This window comes from Rhincodon typus, chromosome 9 (genome assembly GCF_021869965.1).
Source record: "Rhincodon typus isolate 14 chromosome 9, sRhiTyp1.1, whole genome shotgun sequence".
Lineage (NCBI taxonomy): Eukaryota > Metazoa > Chordata > Chondrichthyes > Orectolobiformes > Rhincodontidae > Rhincodon > Rhincodon typus.
The window spans coordinates 92,197,041-92,222,405 of record NC_063340.1 but is presented as its reverse complement, the minus strand read 5'-3'; the positions used below and the strand labels follow the sequence as shown (position 1 = coordinate 92,222,405).

The 25,365-nt window shown below is 46.1% G+C and overlaps 2 protein-coding genes across 2 annotated transcripts in view; both read right to left on the bottom strand.

Annotated features, from left to right (window-relative positions):
* Positions 1-24,988, bottom strand: part of gpn1 (GPN-loop GTPase 1) — a 51,016-nt gene extending 26,028 nt beyond the window's left edge. The window contains exons 1-5 of the mRNA XM_048600906.1: positions 24,657-24,988; positions 20,680-20,773; positions 20,440-20,479; positions 12,943-13,009; positions 12,647-12,684 (exon numbers count right to left, since the gene is read on the bottom strand). Coding sequence (XP_048456863.1) covers positions 12,647-12,684; positions 12,943-13,009; positions 20,440-20,479; positions 20,680-20,773; positions 24,657-24,830 — 413 coding nt within the window. The 5' untranslated portion in view covers positions 24,831-24,988. The remainder of the gene's footprint in view (positions 1-12,646; positions 12,685-12,942; positions 13,010-20,439; positions 20,480-20,679; positions 20,774-24,656) is intronic.
* LOC109911570 (EMILIN-1) overlaps positions 1-25,365 on the bottom strand; it is a 222,519-nt gene that overhangs the window by 147,386 nt on the left and 49,768 nt on the right. The window lies entirely within an intron of this gene.

The following is a 25,365-nucleotide window of genomic DNA, read 5'->3' as shown; positions in this document are numbered from 1 at the left end:
CTGTTTTCTCCTCCACAGACGCTGCCAGACCTGCTGAGCTTTTCCAGTAACTTTGTGTTTGATCGGAAAGATATGATTGCACTAGAGATTCATCAGGATGTTGCCTCAGTTATGAGGAGAGACTGAATTGGTTGGGCTTATTCTCCTTGAAACAAAGGAGGATGATGGTGGAACTGATTGAGGTAAACCACATTATAAGAGGCATAGACAAAACAGATTGAAGAAGCTCTTCCCCAAGGCAGATGTGTCTAACGTCAGTGGGCATAAGCTTAAGGAGTAAACAATTTACAGGAGATTTGAGAAAACACAATTCACCCAGATGGTGGTAGATATTTGGAACGTGCTGCCTGAGAGGGTGGTGGAGGCAGGTATTCTCACAACATTTAAGAAGTATCTGGATGAGTACATAAAATGTCAGGGCATAGTCAGCTATGGACCATGTGCAGGCAAACATGATGAGTATAGGTTGGTGTTTGTTAGTCAATATTGGCACGTTGAGAACAGTTCTAGAGTACTCTGTCCTGGTCTGGTTGCCGAGTTATATAGAAAGGATATTACTAAGCTGGAGAGGGTTCAGAAGACTTTATCAGGATGCTGCCGGGTATGGAAGGATTGAGTTATAAAGAAAGGCGGGATAGGCCGGGACTTTTTTCATTGGAGCGTAGGAGGTAGAGAGGAGGCATTATAAAAGTTTACAAAATTATGAAGGGTATTGATAGGGTTAATGGTAGGTGTCCTTTCCCTAGGGGTTCAGATGGAGCAGAATTTGTAAGGAGTATCCAGAAGGGTTTTCTCGAGCAGTATGTAAATAGTCCAACTCAGGAAGGGGCCATACTGGACCTGGTGTTGGGGAATGAGCCCGGCCAGGTGGTTGAAGTTTCAGTAGGGGATTACTTTGGGAATAGTGATCACAATTCCGTAAGTTTTAGAATACTGATGGACAAAGATGAGAGTGGTCCTAAAAGAAGAATGCTGAACTGGGGGAAACGCCAACTATAGCAAAATTCGACAGGAGCTGGGGAATGTGGATTGGGAGCAGCTGTTTGAGGGTAAATCCACATTTGATATGTGGGAGGCTTTTAAACAGAGGTTGATTAGAGTGCAGGACGGACATGTCCCTGTGAAAATGAGGGATAGAAAGAGCAAGATTAGGGAACCATGGATGACAGGTGAAATTGTGAGACTAGCAAAGAGGAAAAAGGAAGCATACATAAGGTCTAGGCGACTGAAAACAGACAAAACTTTGGAGGAATATCGGGAAAGTTGGACCATACTGAAACGAGGAATTAAGAGGGCTAAAAGGGGTCATTAGATATCTTTAGCAAACAGGGTTAAGGAAAATCCCAAAGCCTTTTATTCATACATAAGGAGCAAGAGGGTAACTGGAGAAAGGGTTGGCCCACTCAAGGACAAAGGAGGGAAGTTATGCGAGGAGTCAGAGAAAATGAATGAGATTCTTAATGAGTACTTCGTTCGGTATTCACTAAGGAGAGGGGCATGACGAATGTTGAGGTTAAGGATAGATGTTTGATTACTCTAGGTCAAGTTGGCATAAGGAGGGGGGGAGTGTTGGGTATTCTAAAAGGCACTGGGGTGGACAAGTCCCCAGGTCCAGATGGGATCTATTCCAGGTTACTGAGGGAAGCAAGAGAGGAAATAGCTGGGGCCTTAACAGATATCTTTGCAGCATCCTTGAGCACGGGTGAGGTCCCAGAGGACTGGAGAATTGCTAAGGTTGTCCCTTGTTTAAGAAGGGTAGCAAGGATAATCCAGGAAATTATAGACTGGTGAGCCTGACGTCAGTGGTGGGGAAGCTGCTGGAGAAGATACTGAGAGATAGGATCTATTTACATTTGGACGAAAATGGGCTTATTAGTGATAGGCAGCATGGTTTTGTGCACGGAAGGTCATGTCTTACCAACTTGATAGAATTCTTTGAGGAAGTGACAAAGTTGATAGATGAGGGAAGGGCTATAGATGTCATATACATGGACTTCAGTAAGGCGTTTGATAAGGTTCCCCATGGTAGGCTGATGGAGAAAGTGAAGTCGCATGGGGTCCGGGGTGTACTAGCTAGATGGATAGAGAATTGGCTGGGCAACAGGAGACAGAGAGTTGTAGTGGAAGGGAGTCTCTCAAAATGGAGAACTGTGACCAGTGGTGCTCCACAGGGATCCGCATTGGGACCACTGTTGTTTGTGATATACATAAATGATCTGGAGGAAGGTATAGATGGCCTGATTAGCAAGTTTGCAGATGACACTCAGATTGGTGGAGTAGCAGATAGTGAAGGGGACTGTGGGAGAATGCAGCAGAATATAGATAGATTGGAGAGTTAGGCGGAGAAATGGCAGATGGAGTTCAATCCAGGCAAATGCGAGGTGACGCATTTTGGAAGATCCAATTCAAGAGCGAACTATGTGGTAAATGGAAAAGCCCTGGGGAAAATTGATGCACACAGAGATCTGGGTGTTAAGGTCCATTGTACCCTGAAGGTGGCAACGCAAGACGATAGAATGGTCAAGAAGGCATATGGCATGCTTTCATTCATCAGACGGGGCATTGAGTACAAGAGTTGACAGGTCATGTTACAGTTGTATAGGACTTTGGTTCGACCACATTTGGAATACTGCGTGCAGTTCTGGTCACCACATTACCAAAAGGATGTGGATGCCTTGGAGAGGGTGCACAGGAGGTTCACCAGAATGTTGCCTGGTATGGAGGGCGCTAGCTATGAAGAGAGGTCGAGTAGATTCGGATTATTTACATTAGAAAGACGGAGGTTGAGGGGGGACCTGATTAAAGTCTACAAAATCATGAGAGGTATAGACAGGGTGGATAGCAAGAAGCTTTTTCCCAGAGTGGGGGACTCAATTACTAGGGGTCACGATTTCAAGGTGAGAGGGGAAAAGTTTAAGGGAGATGTGCGTGGAAAGTTCTTTACACAGAGGGTGGTGGGTGCCTGGAACACGTTGCCAGCAGAGGTGGTAGAGGCGGACACGATAGCGTCATTTAAGATGTATCTAGACAGATCCATGAATGGGCAGGGAGCAGAGGGATACAGATCCTTGGAAAATAGGCGACAAGTTTAGATAGAAGATCTGGATCAGCGCAGGCTTGGAGGGCCGAAGGGCCTTTCCTGTGCTGCAATTTTCTTTGTTCTTTGTTTGTTCTTTGATCTGCAGTTCCTACTATCTCTGACCTCCAATAATCTGTTTTTAAAAGTAATTCCTTCCACTATCCTGGATCTTAAAACAGTCGCTTCCCATTTTTGTCCAAAAGCAAAAATACAGAAAATTAAATGATATGGTCTTCATAAAATTGGCAGGTTAATTATTAAGAGATAGTAAGAACTGTCGATGCTGGAGTCAGGGATAAACAATGTGGAGCTGGAGGAACACAACAGGCCAGGCAGCATCAGAGGAGCAGCAAAGCTAACATTTCGGGTCGGGACCCTTCTTCACAAATTGGAGAGGGGGAAGGGAGCTCCGAAATAAATAGAGGAGGGGTGGGTCTGGGGAAGGTAGGTGGGATGGTGACAGGTGAGTGCAGGTAGGCAGTGGTGGGGATTGGTCAGTGAGGTGGGAGGAGTGGCTAGGTGGGAGAGAAGATGGACAGGTTGTGTCAGGTCAAAGAGGCGGGGATGAGATGGAGGGTTGGTCATGGGGTGGGGAGATTTTGAACCTGGTAAAGTCCACATGGAGACCATTGGGTTGTAGGCTCCCACTGTGTTATCTGGGTTAATTATTAAATCTCCATGCCACTTGTTCAAAATCTTAACTCAAACAAAGTATGCTAATATCCTTACCACACTGGTTCCTGCTTTGCCAAGGTTGCGTGATGCAATACTCAATCAAATACTACCTTGATGTCAAGAGCAGTCACTTACTTAACTTCTGGAGTCAGCATTCCCACACCCAAGCGTTTGGACAAAGGCTGTAATAAAGTCAGAAGCTTAATATCCCTGGCAGAACCAAAAACTGAGCAGTGTGTGGGTTACTGTTAAGAATGTGCTGCTTGATAACACAGCTGACGACTCCTTCCATCACTTTGCCAATGGTCAAGAATAGACGGACGCATAATGTTAACTTTATGGCCGGATTGGATTTTTCCATAGGTCATAATTGGCCAAGTAGATGCCAGCGTTGTAGTTGTTCAAGAACAGTTTGGCCCGAGGCACAGCCAGTTCTGGAGAACAAGTCTTCAAGTACTATTGCTGGAAAACTGATAGAGGCCATAGCCTTTGCAGAATGCACTGCCTTCAGATGTTTTCTGATATCATGTGGAGTAAATTGATCTGGGGAAGACTGGCATGAGAGGTACTGGACACATCAGGAGCAGAAGGAGATGGATCATCCATACAGCACTTATGGTTGAAGGTAGAGAAAAATGCTTCAACATTGTCTTTAGCATTCATCTATTGGTATCTTCCATCATGGAGGTTGGGGATATTTTTGCACTGTCCTCCACCTCCTGGTAGTTGTCTAATTGCTCACTACCATTCATGACTGGATGTAACAGAACTGCAGAGTTTAGATCTGATCTCTTCATTGAGTTGACCAATCTATTCAAAATCTAAGTTGCTGGAAAAACTCAGCAAGTCTGGCAGCATCCGTGAAGAAAAAAATCAGAGTTAACATTTCGGGTCCGATGACCCTTCCTCAGAACTCAATTCATCTTTGGAGGAAACCAGAGCACCCAGTGGAAACCCACGCAGACATTGGCAGAATGTGGGTGGCACGGTGGCTCAGTGGTTAGCACTGCTGCCTCACAGTGCCAGGGACCCGGGTTCAATTCCAGCCTCGGGCGGCTGTCTGTGTGGAGTTTGCACATTCTCCCTATGTCTGCGTGGGTTTCCTCCGGGTGCTCCGGTTTCCTCCCACAGTCCAAAGATGTGCAGACTGGATGAATTGGCCTTGTTAAATTGCCCACAGGGATGTGTAGATTAGGTGGGTTATAGCAGGAGGAGTCTGGGTGGGATGCTCTGAGGTTCAGTGTGGACTTGTTGGGCCAAAGGGCCTGTTTCCACACTGTAGGAATTCTATTCTAAGGGCTTTGAGGATCTACCTGCAGCAAATAACGTGCAAATATCACATAGACTGTCACCCAAGGCTGGAATTGAACCCAGGTCCCTGGCGCTGTGAGGCAGCAGTGCTAACCACTGTGCCACCCTAATTCTGATTTGGTGAGTATGACTACGTCAGGCTGTTGTTTGACTAGTCTGTGACACAGCTCTACCAAGAATGGCACTTGTCTCCAGTTGCTAATAAGCAGCATTTTGCAGGGTCAACAGGATTACTAAAGAGAAGTACAGCACAGGAACACACCCTCCGGCCCTCCTAGCCTGTGCTGATCACCATGCCCCGACTAAACTAAACTACAAACCTTCTGCCCTTATTCAGTATGTATCCTTCTATTCCCTCCCTATTCATGTAACCATCCAGAAGCCTCTTAAATGTCGCCAGCGTGCCTGCTTCCACCACCACCTCTGACAGTGCATTCCAGGCTCCAGTGAAAAACCTCCCACGCACATCTCCCTTAAACTTTTGCCCTCTCAACTTGAACCTGTGCCCCGTTGTAATTGAAACTTTAACCCTGAGAAAAAGCCTCTAACTATCCACCCTATCTATGCCTCTCATAATTTTTTAGAGCTCTATCAGGTCTCCTCTCAGCGGCCATCTTTTCAGTGAAAACAATCCTAGTCTTTTTAACCTTTCCTCATAGCTAATACCATCAAGACCTGGCAACATCCTGGTGAACTTTGTCTGCACTGTCTCCAAAGCTTCCACTTTCTTCTGGTAATGTGGTGATCAAAACTGCACGCAATACTCCAAATGCAGCCTAACCAGGATTTTATATAGCTGCAACAGGGTTTGCCAACTCTTGTACTCCATGCGATGAAGGCAAGAATGCCATATACCTACTTAATCACCTTGACTACCTATGTTGCCACTTTTAGGGAACTGTGGACCTGCATGCCCAGATCCATCTGTATGTTAATGTTCCTAAGAGTTCTGCCATTTACACACCTAAATTTGATCCTCCAAAATGCATCACCTCGCATTTGCCTGGATTAAACTCCATCTGCCATTTCTGTGCCCAAGTCACCAATCTATCTATATCCTGTTGTATACTTTCACAATCATCGGCGCTATCAGCAACTCCACCAATCTCCGTGTCATCTGCAAACCTGCTTATCAGACCACCCACATTTTCCTCCAGATCATTTATATATTCTACAAACAACAAAGGACCAAAGACTGATCCCTGTGGAACACCACTAGTTACCGGTCTCCATTCTGAAATACACCTTTCCACCGCTACCCACTGTCTTCTACGCCCAAGCCAGTTTTGTATCCATCTAGCCAACCCACCCCGAATCTCATATGATTTGAGTTTTTGTACCCTGGGACTTAATAAAATGCCTTACTAAAGTCCATTTAAACTACATCCACAGCCCTTCCATCATCAATTAACTTTGTCACTTCTTCAAAAAAATTCAATCAGGTTGGTGAGACATGAGCTCCCCCGTACAAAACCATGCTGCCGGTCACTAACTAGTCTATTTTCTTCCAAATGTGCACACATCTTGTCCCTCAGTATCTTCTCCAAGAGCTTCCCCACCACAGACGTCAGACTCACCAGCTTATAATTTCCCGAATCATCCCTGCTTCCTTTCTTAAACAAAGGAACAACATTGGCTGACTTCCAGTCCCCTGGAACCTCTCCTGTGGTCAAAGAAGATGTGAAGATATCCGCTAATGCATCAGCCATTTTTCCCCTTGCTTCCTATAAATATCTCAGATAGGTCCCATCTGGCCCCGGGGACTTGTCTACCTTAATGCAATTCAGGATACCTAAAGCTTCCTCCTTCAATATCTTGACATTCTCTAGAGTATTCACACACTCATTCTTGACCTCAGCATTAGTCATGTCCTTCTCCTTGATGAATATCGATACAAAGTACTCATTCAGGATCTCTCCCACTTCTGGTGGCTCCACAATTAACTTCACTCCTTTGTCCCTGAGTGGGCCTACTCTTTCCCTTGTTACCCTCTTCCTTCTATTCTATGCATAAAAAGCCTTGGGATCCTCCTTGACCCTTTTTGCTAAAGGCATTTCATGGCCCCTTTTACCTTCCTAATTCTACTTTTAAGTTCCTTCCTAACACTCCTCAAGGGCTTCGCTAGTTTGTAGCTGCCTGGACCTATCGTATGTTTCCTTTTGACTAAGCTTACAATTTCCCTTGTCATCCACGGTGCCTGGATCCTGCCATTCCTATCCTTCAGTTTTGTCAGGACATGCACGTCTTGCACTTTAATCAATTGATCTTTAAAAGCCTCACACATGCCAGACATAGATTTGCCCTCAAATAACTGCTCCCAATCCACATTCCCCAGCTTCTGTCTAATTTGGATGTAATTGGCCTTTGCCCAATTAAGCATCCTCACCCGAGGGCCACTCTTGTCCTTGTCCATGACTACTCGAAATCTTATGGAGTTATGGTCACCAAGCCCAAAATGCGCTCCTACTTAAATATTGATCACCTGTCCTGGTTCATTCCTCAATACCAAGTCTAGTATGGTCTCCTCTCTGGTTGGATTGTCAACGTACTGTCTCAAAGAGCCCTCCTGGACACACCTAACAAAATGCTCTCTATCCGACTCCTTGGCTCTAAAGGAATTCCAGTCAATAAGAGGAAAGTTGAAGTCAACCATTGTGTTTGCTGCTGTCGTTTCTTGTGCCTAAGTCAATGCCAGGAGGACCATTCCAGTTTAATTTGTTTTCTTTGGAGTTTTGATATATCTGCTTCGCTTGTCTTTCCAGGTGGTTGAGATCTCATGTTTGAAGGAAGCAGTCAAAGGAGCTTTGACAGGTTGCTGGAGTGCATCTTATAGGTGGTGGCAGAGAGTGTGGATGCTTATGGTTATGAATGGGGTGCCAATTGGGTGGGCTGCTTTGAGTTTCTTAAGGTTTGGAGCTGCACTAGGATGGCAGGACTTCTGTATGAAATGAATTGATTAGGATTATATTCGCTGGAGTTCAGAAGAATGAGGGGAGAGTCTAATAGAAAACGATAAAATTCTACCATAATGAATGCAGATGGGACGCTCCCAATAATAGGGGAGTCCAGAACCAGGGTACACTGTCTAAGGATATAGGGTAAACCATTTAGGACTGAGACGAGGAGAAATTTCTTCAAGCAGAGAGTGGTGAACATATGGAATTCTCTGCTACTGAAAGCAGTTGCGGCCAAAACATTTAGTGTCTTCCAAAAGGAGTTAGATGTAGTACTTTGGGCTAAATGGATAAAAGGATAAGGGAGTAAAATAGGAGCAGTATCTGTACATCACTCCACCTGGAATCTATTCGCAGTAGGTTTTTCACAGGCCTATCTGCCTTGTCTGACCATCGCATGAATTATGTTCGTAAGCAATCTCCTGGCTTCCTCCATCATCACCTTCCCCTTCATTATCAGAAGATATCTCTTTATCTCTAAAGATGTCCTCTTTTTGTTGAATGAGGTTGTGACGGGTACAGCGTTATGTACTGGTGCGATTATTTCTTCTGGTGTAGGAAAATTTCTAACCAACTGGTCCACAGATTCTGTTACACAGCTCAGGAGCAGGTGGGACATGAACCAGGTTTCCTGATTCAGAAGTTAGGGCATTACAACCCCACCACAAGAGCCCCTATTCTTTCTGGTATATACTGCAGTGCACCAGCTCAGTGGTCTAATCATCTGATGTTCATTTTGAGCAGTCCTATCACCACTTCAATGCTGACCTTTGTGGAAGCATGTACAATGTTATACCTCTCTTTAGCAGAAGTCTGGGGACTTCAAGGCATAGTCTTCATCTTCCAGTAGCCAGCTGGAACTGATCAGCATTAAAGACTACAGCCACTTGTGCCCTCCAGAATGTAGAAGTCTTGAGAATTCCCTGGATATTGTGCAGAAACTGGGATATTTGGGTGGTTTGGGCACATATTAGTTGTATATTGCAGAAGTTCTGTTGATAAAAACAACTGCAATTCCCAAGGTGTTCTAATGGCAGCAATAGCAAGCTATTGTTTACTGCACTTGTGGGAAACACCACTGCCATGGTCTCTGCATCCATGGGAGCCCTCACAAAATTCTGGCTGTTCAGAGGAGAGCATCAGTGACCTTCATATACACTTGAGGCTGGCAGTGATTTCATGGAGGTCCCCAGAGTAGCCTGGGACAAACCACAAGTTCAGGGCTGTGGATAGCTTCAAGACGACAGGCATAGGACTGCCTCCGAGTTCCTGGAGCTGCATGTCCTTATCCTGCAGCTGCCAAAGGTAGAACATAACCCCCTGAAATATTCTGAGGCACTATCTGCATCGTATTGGCCAGTGGAGGTGGCTGCAACATCATGCAGATTCTGTTTCTGACCAATGCTCATTGTCATTGTGGGTCCTGCTTGTGCCTCTGCAGGCTCAATCTGTGTCTGCTGTTGCTGCTCACTTATCCTTCTGCACTATTCCCTTCTCATCTGTACCATGACCAGGGGTGCAGGGATGTTCTATAGTACTGTCAGTTTTTGGAGATCTGCAAATACAGTTGATTCATCCATACAGGTATAATTTTCTTTGAGTTGTGTCCTCCAAACCTGCTCCATGATAGCACTTTAAGCCCTTCACTTAGTATTTTCCTCTCCTGGCTACCTTCTTACCCAAAACGTAGATCATGATGAGGTCCATCCCCGTGATCCCACAGGAAAACTACTTGCAGCAAAACAACTACATGCACGGACACAATGGGAAAGGCTGGGATACTTGAAGCATGTCCATGCATCGTCCTGTACACAATAGTCATTCCCTTCAGCAAGGATGCAACACAACTGCTTTGGTCTTTACAGATCTGCTGCCAACACCATCCTATCCTTATCTGTTACAAGCTTTCAGCTGGGAAACTAATAACTCCAGGCATGGAGAATGTTGCCCTATGCCACATGGGCTTCTTAACACTTATATAAGTGTGTCTTTTTCACGCTGGTAGGATCTCATAAGTGGTTTGTCACAGGGGTCAGTGCTTGGGGTTCAACTCTTGGATGAAAGGATCCAAGATAGTGTTGCTAAATTTGCTGATGACACAAACAGAAAGGAAAGTGAGTTGTGAAAAGGACAAAGGAAGCCTACAAAAGGGATGAGATAGGTTAAGTGAGTGGGCAAATACGTGGCAAATGGAGTACTATTCCCATTTTGACAGAAAGAATAAAGAAGAAGCCTATTATGTAAATGATGAGAGGTTGCAGAGCTCTGAGATGCAGAAAGACCTGGGTGCCCATGTGCATGAATCATAGATTAGTTTGTAGGTACAGCAAGTAATCAGGAAAACTAACAATGTTATGGCTTATTGCGAGGGGATTTAAATGTAAGAGTAGGGAGGTTATGCTTCAGTTATACAGAGCCTTAGTGAGACTGCATTTGGAGTACTATGTATGGTACTGGTCACTGTTTTTACTGTGGAATATAATGCGTTGGAAGCAGTTCAGAGAAGGTTGACTAGACTAATAGGTGAAATGAGCAGATTGCCTTATGTGGAAAGGCTAGGCCTGTATCCTCTGGAGCTTACAAGAGTCAGAGGTAAGAGGTAACTTAACGAATCACATAAAAGAAGACTTGACCACACAGATGTTGAAAGGATGTTTCCTCTTGTGGGAGAATCTACAATTAAGGGTCACGGTTTAAAAATAAGGGATGGCCATTTAAAACCAAGATGAGGAATTACTTTCTCTCTCAGAGGGTTGAGTGCCTTTGGAATTCCCTTCCTCAAAAGGCGGTGAGCGCAAAATCATTGAATATTTTTAAGGCAGAGGTACATAGATTCTTGATTACCAAGGGGATGAAAAAATATTGGGATATGCAGGAATGTAGAGTTGAAGTTAAAATCAGATCAACAACATTCTTACTGAATGGTGGAGCAAGGTGAAAGAGCCTAGTGACGTACGCTTGTTCATGTATATCTCTCCCTTCCTTCATAACCCATACTTCAGATATCACAAGATGCCAATCAACCACAATGTACTGTCACTACTGAAATGCAATGCCATGTGATCTGGAGCAATGCTGGTTCATTAGCTGAACATGGCTCTTTATCCACTGGACTCAATAAGATATCCCTTCAGTCAGATAAACATTCTTAGCAATGAACTTGGCCCATGTAAAAATTGTTTGCCTACTTCCTGTATTGTTTATTTACCAGCACCTGAGGCTTCCTTGGGAGAATATTGAAAACTCATATTTCCCATATCTCTCTCCTTCTACCCTAAATTATCGTTCACCCACACCACCTTGTGATTCCTGTTGCCATTACTCTGGAATCTCCCTACATTTCCACTGACCCCATCCATTGTGCCCAAGTGCTAAGCTAAAAGTCCCAATCCCCTGCTGATGTTAAACTCTCCTATTCTCTCGGTGACCGGCACACTCATTTTTTCATGACCCGCTCTAAGATTATCCACCTCCCCCTGTCCATGACCATACAATTCCCACTGTTCATCCAGCTCCTTCCCCATGATTGCTGACTATACTGGCTGTCACTCAGTACCACCATTCACATCACCAGGCATTAACGTTTGACAGCGCCAACCATGACTATGACAGTCAGCTCTCTGCAATATACAACCTGCCTGAACAACTCCAGGCAGATCTGGAATGTGCAGGCATGTCTACTGTTCTACCCTTGGACAGGCAATACTCCATCCTTGCCTGCCCATTGCTCCTCCTCATCCTACTGATCCTCCTTCAGACTGGATTTGTCATTTTCATTCCACTTGCAGTACCAACACTACAATTCAAACGTTAACCTTGACTTAAACCTATCACAAGACAGACAAAGCGGAAAGTACTCACTCTGAAGTCCGAGGAGAAGTGAAGCTCATGACGTGTAAGCCATTTAGAAACAGATAGTCAAGTTTGTGAAGGCACATATTTCACAATTGGGTAGAACTTAATTGGCAGAGGAAGTTATTACTGGCAAGTTGTGTTTTTAATGAGATGCAAATGCATGCAGATAGGCTTCCTGATATCTGCAGTCTGGAAGGTCGATATGCTTTCTAAAGGTTAAAGAAAGTCATTGCAAAGGTTTACCCTGCATAAGCTTCTGAATTTTCAACTCTCACCTAATTAAGCACTTCTACCATTCTTCATTCCTTCTTTAGGACCAGAGAATTCTGCCTGGTCTCACTGGATTTGACATTTACACACTAGTACACACACATATTGACCTGTTTAACTTTTCAATCAATGAATTTGTTCCAAATCACCTCTCTCCTTGAATTTGCCTTTTTGTAGCCTACAACCTTATCATGGACTCTAATCTCAATGTTCTTCTATTGAATCTCGCTGCATTGCAGTTGTGATATTGCTCCACTTCTTTTTGCAAGTTTCAGTTCTCTGTCTAAATTTCTGTTACGTTCCAGTATGGCAACAAACACTTTACCAACACATCCATCCAACAGTCTAAAAAATTTGAGGCATTATGATTGAGAATATTTGAACTTAAGGATGGATAGGGCAAAGATTGAAACATCATTTCTAAGAGAGAAAAGGAAAGGCTAAAGTGGAACTTCAGTCAATGGCTTGAATGGCCTCCACGTCTGCCACAAAACTCACTCACCCACAGTCTCGCTGTCTCTTCTCAATAAATTTCATAACCTATACCAGACAGAGTGAAAAGGAATAACATCAATAACAAAACACACAAATGTTTTATAAAATAACCCCTTCAAATTTCAATGCCATGGTACAGTAAATTCAACAACTAGAACATTATCTAGTTATGGGAATAACTCGGTGACACGAAGGCACGGAGAGGGAGCAGAGCCATAATGGATCAGACAGAAGAAGCACGGCTGTAGATTCTAAAATGAGCACTCTCCCTCCACCCCTCCCCCACAACCAATAAACTCTCACCTGATCAAACCGTGTTGCGAACAGGTTTAAAGCTGTTACGATGCCACCATTGGGTCCAAGACCATACCTGGAGCTGCAGTTCAGGGAAATAAATCAGCTGGCAGACCGACAGCAGACAGGCTGAGATCTCGCACAGATAGAAATGTAGAAAATAACAGCATGTCTAGAACTTGGGCCCTTCGAGCCTGCTCAATCATTCAATACAATCATGGCTGAATCATCCAACAGAGTACCGTGTTCCCATTTTCTCCCCACATCTTTTGATGCGTTTAGCCCCAAGAACTATATCAGTTTCCTTCTTGAAAACATTCTATGTCTTGGCCTCACCTGTGGCAGACAATTCTAGAGGCTCACCACTCTCTGGGTGAAGAAATTTCTTCTCATCTCAGTGTTAAATGATCTCCTCACTATCCTTAGACCCTGGTTTTGGACTTTCCTGACATTGCGAACATCCTTCCTGCATCTACCCTGTCTAGTCTTTTAAGAGGTTTATAGGTTTCCATGAGATCCCTCCTCATTCTACTAAACTTCAGTGAACATAGTCCCAGCTGATCCAGTTGCTCTTCAGGCATCATCCCAGGAATCAATCAGACAAACCTTTGCTTATAGCAGAACATCCTTCCTCAGGAAAGGAGAGCAAACTTGCACGCAATACTCCAGATGTGGTCTCACTGAGGTCCTGTACAATGTACTGACATGTCCCTGCTCCTGTACTCAAATCCACTAGCTACGATGGCCAACATACCACCTGCTTTATTCACTGCCTGTTGCATGCTTACTTTCAGAGATTGGTGTCCAAGAACACCTCAGCCTCATTGCACCTCTTCCTTTCCCAATCCATTACTATTCAAATAATCTGCCTTCTTGCTTTTGTTACCAAAGTGGATAACTTCACATTTACCCACATTATACTTCAGCAGTTATAAGAACAAAGAACAAAGAAAATTACAGCACAGGAACAGGCCCTTCTGCCCTCCAAGCCTGCACCGATCCAGATCCTCTATCTAAACCTGTCGCCTATTTTCCAAGGATCTGTATCCCTCTGCTCCCTGCCCATTCATGGATCTGTCTAGAGACATCTTAAATGACGCTGTCGTCCCTGCCTCTACCACCACCGCTGGCAACGTGTTCCAGGCACCCACCACCCTCTGTGTAAAGAACTTTCCACGCATATCTCCCTTAAACTTTTCCCCTCTCACCTTGAAATCGTGACCCCTAGTAATTGAGTCCCCCACTCTGGGAAAAAGCTTCTTGCTATCCACCCTGTCTATACCTCTCATGATTTTGTAGACTTTAATCAGGTCCCCCTTCAACCTCCGTCTTTCTAATGTAAATAATCCTAACCTACTCAACTTCTCTTCATAGCTAGAGCCCTCCATACCAGGCAACATCCTGGTGAACCTCCTCTGCACCCTCTCCAAAGCATCCACATCCTTTTGGTAATGTGGCGACCAGAACTGTACGCAGTATTCCAAATGTGGTCGAACCAAAGTCCTATACAACTGTAACATGACCTGTCAACTCTTGTACTCAATGCCCCGTCCAATGAATGAAAGCATGCCGTATGCCTTCTTGACCACTCTATCGACCTGCGTTGCCACCTTCAGGGTACAATGGACCTGAACACCCAGATCTCTCTGTGCATCAATTTTCCCCAGGGCGTTTCCATTTACCGTATAGTTCGCACTTGCCCATTTACATAGAAGAGGATAACCAAAGCACTGAAGTTCACTTTTTCAGGGATAAAATCAGAAGGTGAGAGCAGTTATTAAAGCATCCAGCATTCTTGGTTTTGTTAACAGATGTATACAGTACAAGAGCAAGGAGGTTATGTTGTACTTGCCAAAGACCTTGGCTGCAGTATTGTATGCAGTTCTGAACACATTGTAGGAAGGATGTGAAAACATTGGAGCAAGTGCAGCAGAGACTGGTTTCAGGAATAATAAACTTTAGCTGGGAGGGGAGATCAGAAAGGTTGGGACTGTTTGGGCCAAGAGGAAATCTAATAGAAGTTTTCAAAATAATGTGGGAGCTGTAGAGAGTACATGGGGAGAAACTGTTCCTACTTGTAAAGGATCAAGATATAAAGGGGTTTGCAAAAAAACTAAGAGCAATGTAGGAAAGAACTTATTCACACAGTGAGTTTTTAGGGTCTGGAATGCACTCTTTGGAAGTATGGTGGTGGTCACAGAGTCATAGAGCTGTACAGCACGGACACAGACCCTTCGGCCCAACTCATCCATGCCCACCAGATATCCTAAATTAATCTAGTTCCATTTGCCAGACTTTGGCCCATATCCCTCTAAACCCTTCCTATTCATGTACCCATCCAGATGCCTTTTAAATGTTGTAATTATGCCAGCCTCCACCACTTCCTCTGGCAGCTCATTCCATACACACACTACCCTCTGTGTGAAAAAGTTGCCTCTTAGGTCCCTTTTAAATATTTCCCCTTTCACCTTAAACCTATGCCCTTTAGTTTTCGACTCCCCTACCCTGGGGGAAAAGACCTTAGCTATTCACCCTATCCATGCCCCTCATGATTTTATTAACTTCTATAAGGTCATCCCTCAGCCTCCAACACTCCAGGGAAAATAGCCCCAGCCTATTCAGCCTTTCCCTATAACTCAAACCCTCCAACCCTGACAACATGCTTGTAAATCTTTCCTGACCCCTTTCAAGTTTAACAACATCTTTCCTATAGCAGGCAGATCAGAATTGAATGCAGTAGTGGCCTAACCAATGCCCCGTACAGCCACAACATGACATCCCAACTCCTATACTCAATGCACTGAGATAACGTCAACTGAGGCATTCAAGAGGGAATTAAATGATTAATTAAATTGAAAAATGTTTAGGGTTTTTGGGGTAAAGACAGGAGAAAGACACAAAGCTATAATGCTCACTTGGACAGCGCGTGCAGTCACAATGGGTCAAATGGCCTTATTCTGTGAGCCCTAGTTAGATCACAGTTAGAGCGAGTGATGCAGAGCTACCGCCCAGTTAGACCACACAGTGGTCTGAATCGTGATATACTTATATCAGAACAGAGACTTTACTTATCAGAAAGGTTAACAGGCTAGGAGTGTTTTCTCCAGAAAGGAAAAGACTGATGGGTGACTTGATACAGACCTTTGATATTATTACATAATTCATTACAGTAGGCAAAAAGATAATGTTCCCACTCATGGGAGAGATGAATAATTCACTTATAAACTCAACAGAGAATTCTGTAAAGCCCCTTCATTTTGAGGTAAAAATGTAGAAGACACTTCCACAAGTGTTGAAAGAGAAGCTAGATAAGCATGAGATACAAAGAAATAGAAAAACATATTAAAGAGGAGTTTGGAGTTCATGTTGTGGCAGTACAGGACATTGGTTAGGCCACTTTTGGAATACTGCATTTAATTCTGGTCCCCCTGCTTTAGGAAGGATGTTGTTAAACTTGAGAGGCTTCAGAAAAGATGTACAAGAATGTTGCCGGAGTTGGAGGGTTTGAGCGATAGGGAGGGGCTATTTTCTCTGGAGTGCTGGAGACTGAGGGGTGATGTTGTAGAAGTTTATAAAATCATGAAAGGCTTGGATAGGGTGAATAGTCAAGATCTTTTTCCCAGGGTAGCGGAGTCCAAAACTAGAAGGTATAGGTTTAAAGTGAGAGGGGAAAGATTTAAAAGGGATCTGAAAGGCAGCATTTTCATACAGAGGTTGGTGCATGTATGGAACAAGCTGCCAGAGGTTGAGTCTGGTACAATTACAACATTTAAAAAGGCATCTGGATGGGTATATGAAGAGGAAGGGTTTAGAGGGATATGGGCCAAATGCTGGCAAATGGGACTAGATTAATTTAGGATATCTGGTCGACATGAACGAGTTGGACCGAAGATTTGTTTCCGTGCTGTACAGCTCTATAACATAAGACTTAGATTAGACAAAAAGGTGCAGGAGGAAGCTCTTATAAAACATAAACACCAGTATGGGCCTGTTCAGCTGAATGGCCTGTTTCTGCACATAAGTAGCACATTCGTCTTTTTCACATATCACCAGTCACCAACATGCTTCACAGACAACAAGGTGCAGAGCTGGATGAACACAGCGGGCCAAGCAGTAACATAGGAGCAGAAAGGCTGATGTTTCGGGCTTAGACCCTTCATCAGAAATGGGGGATGGGAAGGGGGTTCTGAAATAAATAGGGAGAGAGTGGGAGGCAGATAGAAGATGGATAGAGGAGAGGATAGGTGGAGAGGAAACAAACAGGTCGAAGAGGCGGGGATGGAGCCAGTAAAGGTGAGTGTAGGTGGGGAGTTAGGGAGGGGATAGGTCAGTCCAGGGAGGACGGACAGGTCAAGGGGGCGGATGAGGTTAATAGGTAGGAGGAGGGGATAGGTGGGAAGAAGAACAGGTTAGGGAGGCGGGGACGAGCTGGACTGGTTTTGGGATGCGGTGGGGGGGGGTTGATTTTGAAGCTTGTGAAATCCACATTGATACCATTGGGCTGCAGGGTTCCCAAGCGGAATACGAGTTGCTGTTCCTGCAACCTTCGGGTGGCATCGTTGTGGCACTGCAGGAGGCCCAGGATGGACATGTCGTCTGAGGAATGGGAGGGGGAGTTGAAATGGTTCGCGACTGGGAGGAGCAGTTGTTTATCGCGAACCGAGCGTAGGTGTTCTGCAAAGCGGTCCCCGAGCCTCCGCTTGGTTTCCCCGATGTAGAGGAGGCCACAACGGGTACAGCGGATGCAGTATACCACATTGGCAGATGTGCAGGTGAACATCTGCTTGATGTGGAAAGTCTTCTTGGGGCCTGGGATGGGGGTGAGGGAGGAGGTATGGGGGCAGATGTAGCACTTCCTGCGGTTGCAGGGAAAAGTGCCGGGTGTGGTGGGGCTGGAGGTGAGTGTGGAGCGGACAAAGGAGTCACGGAGAGAGTGGTCCCTCCGGAAAGCAGATAAGGGTGGGGAGGGAAAGATGTCTTTGGTGGTGGGGTCGGATTGCAGATGGCGGAAGTGTCGGAGGATGATGCGTTGGATCCGGAGGTTGGTGGGGTGGTACGTGAGGACGAGGGGGATTCTTTTTTGGTTCTTATTGCGTGGAGGGGGTGTGAGGAATGTGTTGCGGGAAATGTGGGAGACACAGTTGAGGGCGTTCTCGACCACTGAGCGGGGGGAGGTTACGGTCCTTGAAAAAGGAGGACAACTGAGATGTACGGGAGTGGAATGCCTCATCCTGGGAGCAGATGCGGCGGAGGCGAAGGAATTGGGAATAGGGGATGGCATTTTTGCAGGAAGGGCACCTCCTCCTACCGCCCCCTTGATCATGACCCCACCCCCAAGCCCCAAACCATCCACAACCTCATCACCTCAGGTGACCTCCCACCCACGGCCTCCAACCTCATCGTTCCCCAGCCCCGCACTGCCCACATGTATCTCCTTCCCAAAATCCACAAACCTGAATGCCCTGGTCGACCCATTGTCTCCGCCTGCTCCTGCCCCACCGAACTTATCTCCAACTATCTGGACTCCATTTTCTCCCCCTTGGTCCAGGAACTCCCTAAATATGTCCGTGACACCACCCATGCCCTCCACCTCCTCCAGAACTTCCAATTCCCCGGTCCCCAACACCTCATCTTTACCATGGACGTCCAGTCCCTCGACACCTGCATTCCCCATACAGATGGCCTAAAGGCCCTCCGCTTCTTCCTGTCCCGCAGGCCCGACCAGTCCCCCTCCACTGACGCCCTCATCCGCTTAGCCAAACTCGTCCTCACTCTCAACAACTTCTCTTTCAATTCCTCCCACTTCCTACAGAGAAAGGGGGTGGCCGTGGATACCCGCATGGGCATAAGCTACGCCTGCCTCTTTGTAGGTTACGTGGAACAATCCCTCTTCCGTACCTACACTGGCCCTAAACCCCACCTCTTCCTCCGTTACATTGATGACTGTATTGGCGCCGCCTTGTGCTCCCACGAGGAGCTTGAACAGTTCATCCACTTCACCAACACCTTCCACCCCAACCTTAAGTTTACCTGGACCATCTCTAATACCTCTCTCTCCTTCCTGGACCTCTCTGTCTCCATCTCGGGCAACCACCTAGAAACCGATATTCATTTCAAGCCCACCGACTCCCATAGCTACCTAGAATACTCCTCCTCCCACCCACCTTCCTGCAAAAATGCCATCCCCTATTCCCAATTCCTTCGCCTCCACCGCATCTGCTCCCAGGATGAGGCATTCCACTCCCGTACATCTCAGTTGTCCTCCTTTTTCAAGGACCGTAACTTCCCCCCACTCAGTGGTCGAGAACGCCCTCAACTGTGTCTCCCACATTTCCCGCAACTCATTCCTCACACCCTGTCCACGCAATAAGAACCAAAAAAGAATCCCCCTCGTCCTCACGTACCACCCCACCAACCTCCGGATCCAACGCATCATCCTCCGACACTTCCGCCATCTGCAATCCGACCCCACCACCAAAGACATCTTTCCCTCCCCACCCTTATCTGCTTTCCGGAGGGACCACTCTCTCCGTGACTCCTTTGTCCGCTCCACACTCACCTCCAGCCCCACCACACCCGGCACTTTTCCCTGCAACCGCAGGAAGTGCTACACCTGTCTCCATACCTCCTCCCTCACCCCCATCCCAGGCCCCAAGAAGACTTTCCACATCAAGCAGATGTTCACCTGCACATCTGCCAATGTGGTATACTGCATCCGCTGTACCCGTTGTGGCCTCCTCTACATCGGGGAAACCAAGCGGAGGCTCGGGGACCGCTTTGCAGAACACCTACGCTCGGTTCGCAATAAACAACTGCACCTCCCAGTCGCGAACCATTTCAACTCCCCCTCCCATTTCTCAGACGACATGTCCATCCTGGGCCTCCTGCAGTGCCACAACGATGCCACCCGAAGGTTGCAGGAACAGCAACTCGTATTCCGCTTGGGAACCCTGCAGCCCAATGGTATCAATGTGGATTTCACAAGCTTCAAAATCTCCCCTCCCCCTACCGCATCCCAAAACCAGTCCAGCTCGTCCCCGCCTCCCTAACCTGTTCTTCTTCCCACCTATCCCCTCTTCCCACCACAAGCCGCACCCCCATCTCCTACCTACTAACCTCATCCGCCCCCTTGACCTGTCCGTCCTCCCTGGACTGACCTATCCCCTCCCTAACTCCCCACCTACACTCACCTTTACTGGCTCCATCCCCGCCTCTTCGACCTGTTTGTTTCCTCTCCACCTATCCTCTCCTCTATCCATCTTCTATCCGCCTCCCACTCTCTCCCTATTTATTTCAGAACCCCCTTCCCCTTCCCCTCCCCCATTTCTGATGAAGGGTCTAGGCCCGAAACGTCAGCCTTTCTGCTCGGCCTGCTGTGTTCATCCAGCTCTGCACCTTGTTGTCTTGGATTCTCCAGTATCTGCAGTTCCTACTATCTCTGCACCAACATGCTTCATACGACCTGTTTATATGTCTATCACCCAGCCCACTCCATGAAAAGGATACTGCTTCATCACTTCCTTGTAGTTTACAGTGTCCCGAATATCTGCAAAACAGAGCTCTATCAGACCATGGTGCATAGCTCCTAAAGTCCTGGCCCCACTGAAAATGAGTACACAGGCCAGTCCTCACGCGAGACCCTTGCACCAGCCTAATTCTGCAACCCCTCCCACACCCTGATTTCTACTTGCACAGCTTCTACACCCCAGCCCGATCAGAAACCTGCTCCTGATTCAAGGCCCTTACCTATATTGGCTGGGAAAGGAATCTCATGTACTGCTGGGTCCAGGTTTATCAGGTAAGGTGGAGTTCCCTTACTGTGGAGATGGCTGGTCAGTCTCTGTAGGATGGAAAGATGAGGAAAACGAATCACATGGTGTCCATTAGATGATGCACAAACTGCAGCCACACACCCATCCTCCATGTCTCAGTCCCCTTATCCTCTTTCTCACCCTGTCCTCATTAATCGTTGATCTCTTTACCTCCATCCCCATTTCTCTCTGCTCATATCTACCCCTTAGCCCCCATTCACTTTCACTCACCACTTCCCACATCCTCACATGCCCCAACTGTAACAGACCAATTGTACAAAGATTTAGTGAGACCACACTAGGAGTACTATGTACAGTCTGTGTCTCCTTAACTTGAGGAAGCATATTGCTATGAATATGTTTCATTTTTAATACTTCTGAGAGGACTTCAATTTTAAAGGATTGTGGAAAACTTGATTTATTTCACATTTTCTGGAAAGATCTAGGGTGGTTTCTTTAATTAGTCACTGCGGACATTGGAGACTTTGTTTTAAACCACGCTTCATGTAAATGGCCCCACGGGTGCTAAATGATTGCTATGCTGTTGACTCTGCTGGGACTGACTGAACAATGACCAATGGAAAATGCTCTGGTATTGGGAAGTAGTAGGGACAAGAAGTCCGTGAGGATGGGCTGCCCCTTTGATCTCACTCATTGTTGAAGAGGAAACTCTTGTTCAGTTCAGGGTGAAACCTATTTGTTCTTCTCAATATCATATTCCCGGAGCAAGCTGTGTCTGAAATATTGCAGAGACAATCATATGTAATTAGTTACAACTACAACGGCCAGATCACCAGAGCAGTCTCCAGAACATTCTATTCTTTGTCTTTTGGCCTTTAAGAATAACCAATTGAAAGTGTTTTTCCAGATAGCCAATCTCTGCAAAGTTATCAGTTCTTTTTCCTCTATATCTTAAGACTGCCATGTTTTGGGGATATACTCCTATATTATGGATTGCACATTATTCAATAAAGGTGCAAGAATTGGTTAGCTTTATATTGAGCCATGGAGTAGAGTAGTCATAAACTCTACCAGCCTTGGTCACAACAAAATAACAGTGTCACGATAGGAGTACAGCAATGTCTTTCTCTAGCCCCACAATCATTCACCCCTCACGTTGTCAATGTGCTTGTTATAAATACAGAGAATACTGAAGAAACTCAACAGGTCTGGCAGCATCCTTGGAGAAAGAAATAGTTAATGTGCGTCAGATTTTTCAGATTTCCAGCGTGTATAGTATTTTTCTTTTATTCAAATGTAATTGTCTTACCCAGCGCCCAATATTGCCAATCTTATGTTTCTCTATATTATACTTGGAATAAAATGATTCATAAATCAGGTTTAATAAATTTAAAACTATTAATTAGAAACAATTTTCCACAACAATGCAGAATTGATTAATTTACTATAATAGAAATCCCAAACCTTATTCAACAACTCACAACCAGGCATCCATTCAATGAGGAGGAGGACAAACGATTTCTCTCCGAAGAGGTTCACTGAGAAAAAAACCTTTTGGCTAATGTGTCTTAGTTCTTGAAGGCAAAGGATAAGGTTTGAAATATTCAGTTGGTTGAATATCTGGCATTCTGAAACATAGTCAGGAATCATCAACATGGGCTGCTGTCTCCGGGATCTTTGCAAACTCAAGTTGCTTAGGAAGTATAAATAAGGATTCTCCAGGTTTCCCTTAAAGACGATAATTGGGTTTCATACTAGATGCATTATAAAGGTACTTCAGGCACAGTTCATACAAACATACAAATTCAGTCCATCTAGTCTCCTCCATCATTCAACATGATCATGGCTGTTTGGTTTGTATTATAAAATCCACATTCCAATCGCCCTCCACCACATTGAGAGCCAGGGACACAAAGTCACACAAGCTCCAAAAAAAAAACTCTCAATCAAAAGAGCTCCCCTAACTTTAAAACAATGGCATCTAGTTCTGGACTGACTCACACCAGAAATCATCGTTTCCATATCCACCTTGTCATGTCATTCAGGATCTATTATGTTCTGATCATGTTACCGCTGTCAACCACCTCTCCCCCATCCTCTCCCCACCCACTTCTAAACTCCAGTGGAACGAAATCCAGTCTGTACAATCTTACCTCATTTCAGGTATCAAATCTAGTACATCTCCACTGAACCACTTTCAACACATTTACATAACTCCTCCCACCGTCCCCTGTCCTCTCCCATATTCCTCCCCATATACACAAAATATTCCCACCATCTGCTACAAACACAGAACACTGGAGAACTCAGCAGACCTGGCAGCTTCTGTGAACAGAGAAACAGAATCAACTATTTGAGTCCAATATAACTCTTCTTCGGAACTAACATTATAGTTGCTGGCAGACTTGCTGAGTTGATCCAGCATCCAGTGTTTGTTTCAGACTTCCACCACCTGCAGCATTTTGTTTTCCTTGCACCATCTGGTGTCTGGTGTGTGAGGCCCCTGACCTACCGCCTCCTACTACTCCCTCTCAACTGAGTATTGTGTGGAATTTTGGTCTGTTAGTCCGAGGAACAAAATTCTTGCTAATGAGAGAGTGCAGCATAGGTTCACCAGACTGATTCCCGGAATGGCAGGACTGACATATGAAGACAGACTGGATCAACTGGAATTGGACTCATTGGAATTTACAAGAATGAGGGGGAATGCTCAGCATGATCTCTACAGGTTGGGTGAGTGGGCAAATCAATGGCAGATACTGTATAATTTGGAAAAATGTGAGGTTATTCACTTCAGAGGCAAAAACAAGAAAGCAGATTACTACCTGAATAGCTGTAAATTGGGGGAGGGGATGTGCAGCAGAGCCTGGGTGTCCTTGTGCACCAGTCACTGAAGGTAAGCGGGCAACTGTAGTAGGCAGTAAAGAAGGCAAATGTTGGCCTTCATTGCGAGAGGTTTTGAGTACAGGAGCAGGGATGTGTTGTTGCAGTTGTACAGGGCCTTGTTGTGATAACACCTGGAATATTGTGTGCAATTTGGTCTCCCTTTCTGAGGAAGGATGCTTTGCTCTCGAGGGAATGCAGCGAAGGTTTACCAGGATAATTCCAGGGATGGCGGGTCTGACGTACGAGGAGAGATTGACTAGGTTGGAACTGTTTTTGCTAGAGTTCAGACGAATGAGGGAGGATCTCATAGATACTTATAAAATTCCAACAGGACTGGACAGGGTAGATGCAAGGAGGATGTTCCCGATGGTGGGTGTGTCCAAAACCTGGGGTCACAGTATAAGGATTCAGGATGGACGGTTTAGCACAGAGATGAGGAGACATTTCTTCACCCAAAGAGTGGTGAGCCTGTGGAATTCATTACCACTGGAAGTAGTTGATGCCAAAACATTGAATGCATTCAAGAGGCGGGTAGATATAGCACTTGGGGTGAATGGGATCAAAGGTCATGGGGAGGAAACAGGCTATTGAGTTGGACGATCAGCCGTCAACGCGATGAATGGTCGAGCAGGCTCGAAGGGCAGGATGGCCTCTGCCTGCTCCTATCTTCTATGTTTCTATGAATCTCATAGAAACACATAAAATTCTGATGGGACTGGTCAAACTAGATGTGGGAAAAATGTTCCTAATGTTGCAGAAGTCCAGAACTAGGAGTCACAGTCTAAGAATATGGGATCAGCCAGTCAGGACTGAGATGAGGAATAATTACTTCACTCAGAGAGTTGCGAACTTGTGGGATTCTCCCCCACAGGGAGCTGTTGGGGCCAGTTCATCAGATAGATTCAAGGCGGATGTGGCCCTTGCGGCTAAATGGATCAAGGTGTATGGAGACAGAGGGGAGGCGATACTGAGATTGCACGATGAACCACAATCACATTGAATGGAGGTGATGGGCCGAATGGCCTACTCCTACACCTATTTTCTACGTATCCCAGTCAGAGATACCTGAACAAACGTGGTTTTCCCCGAGCCCGCCATGCCCAGTACGATCAGGCAGACGGCACCGGGTTGTTGTTGTTGTTGTTGCTGTTGCTGCTGCTGGAGACGCCGCCCAGGCTCAGGCTCCGGCTCCGGTCCCGGGCTCACTTCTCGACTCACGTCCGCCCCCGCCGCCGCCATTTCGATCCTGACGTCATCAACTCGCGACGAAACGGTGCAACCATAGACGTCATCGACGATGGGAGCAGTGAACCTGGCCACAGCAGGAGGGGGAGAGGGAGACCACACCCACAGGGAGGCGGGGACACGGGGAAGACCACACCCACAGGTTTGGGGGGAAGGGGGAAGACCACACCCACAAGGAGGCGGGGACACAGGGAGACCACACCCACAGGGAGGCGGGGAAACAGGGAGACCACACCGCACCCACAGGGAGGCGGAGGCGGAAGGAGACCACACCCACAGGGAGGTGGAGCCGGAGGGAGACCACACCTCCCTGGGGCAGCCGGGGGAAAGAGAGATATCAGAAGGTGGACCATAAGACACAGGAGAAGAATTAGGCCATTCAGCCCATTGAGTCGGTGTAGAGCTGGATGAACACAGCAGGCCAAGCAGCATCATAGGAGCAGAGAGGCTGACGTTTCGGGCCTAGACCCTTCATCAGAAAAGGGGGAGGGGAAGGGGGTTCTGAAATAAATAGGGAGAGAGTGGGAGG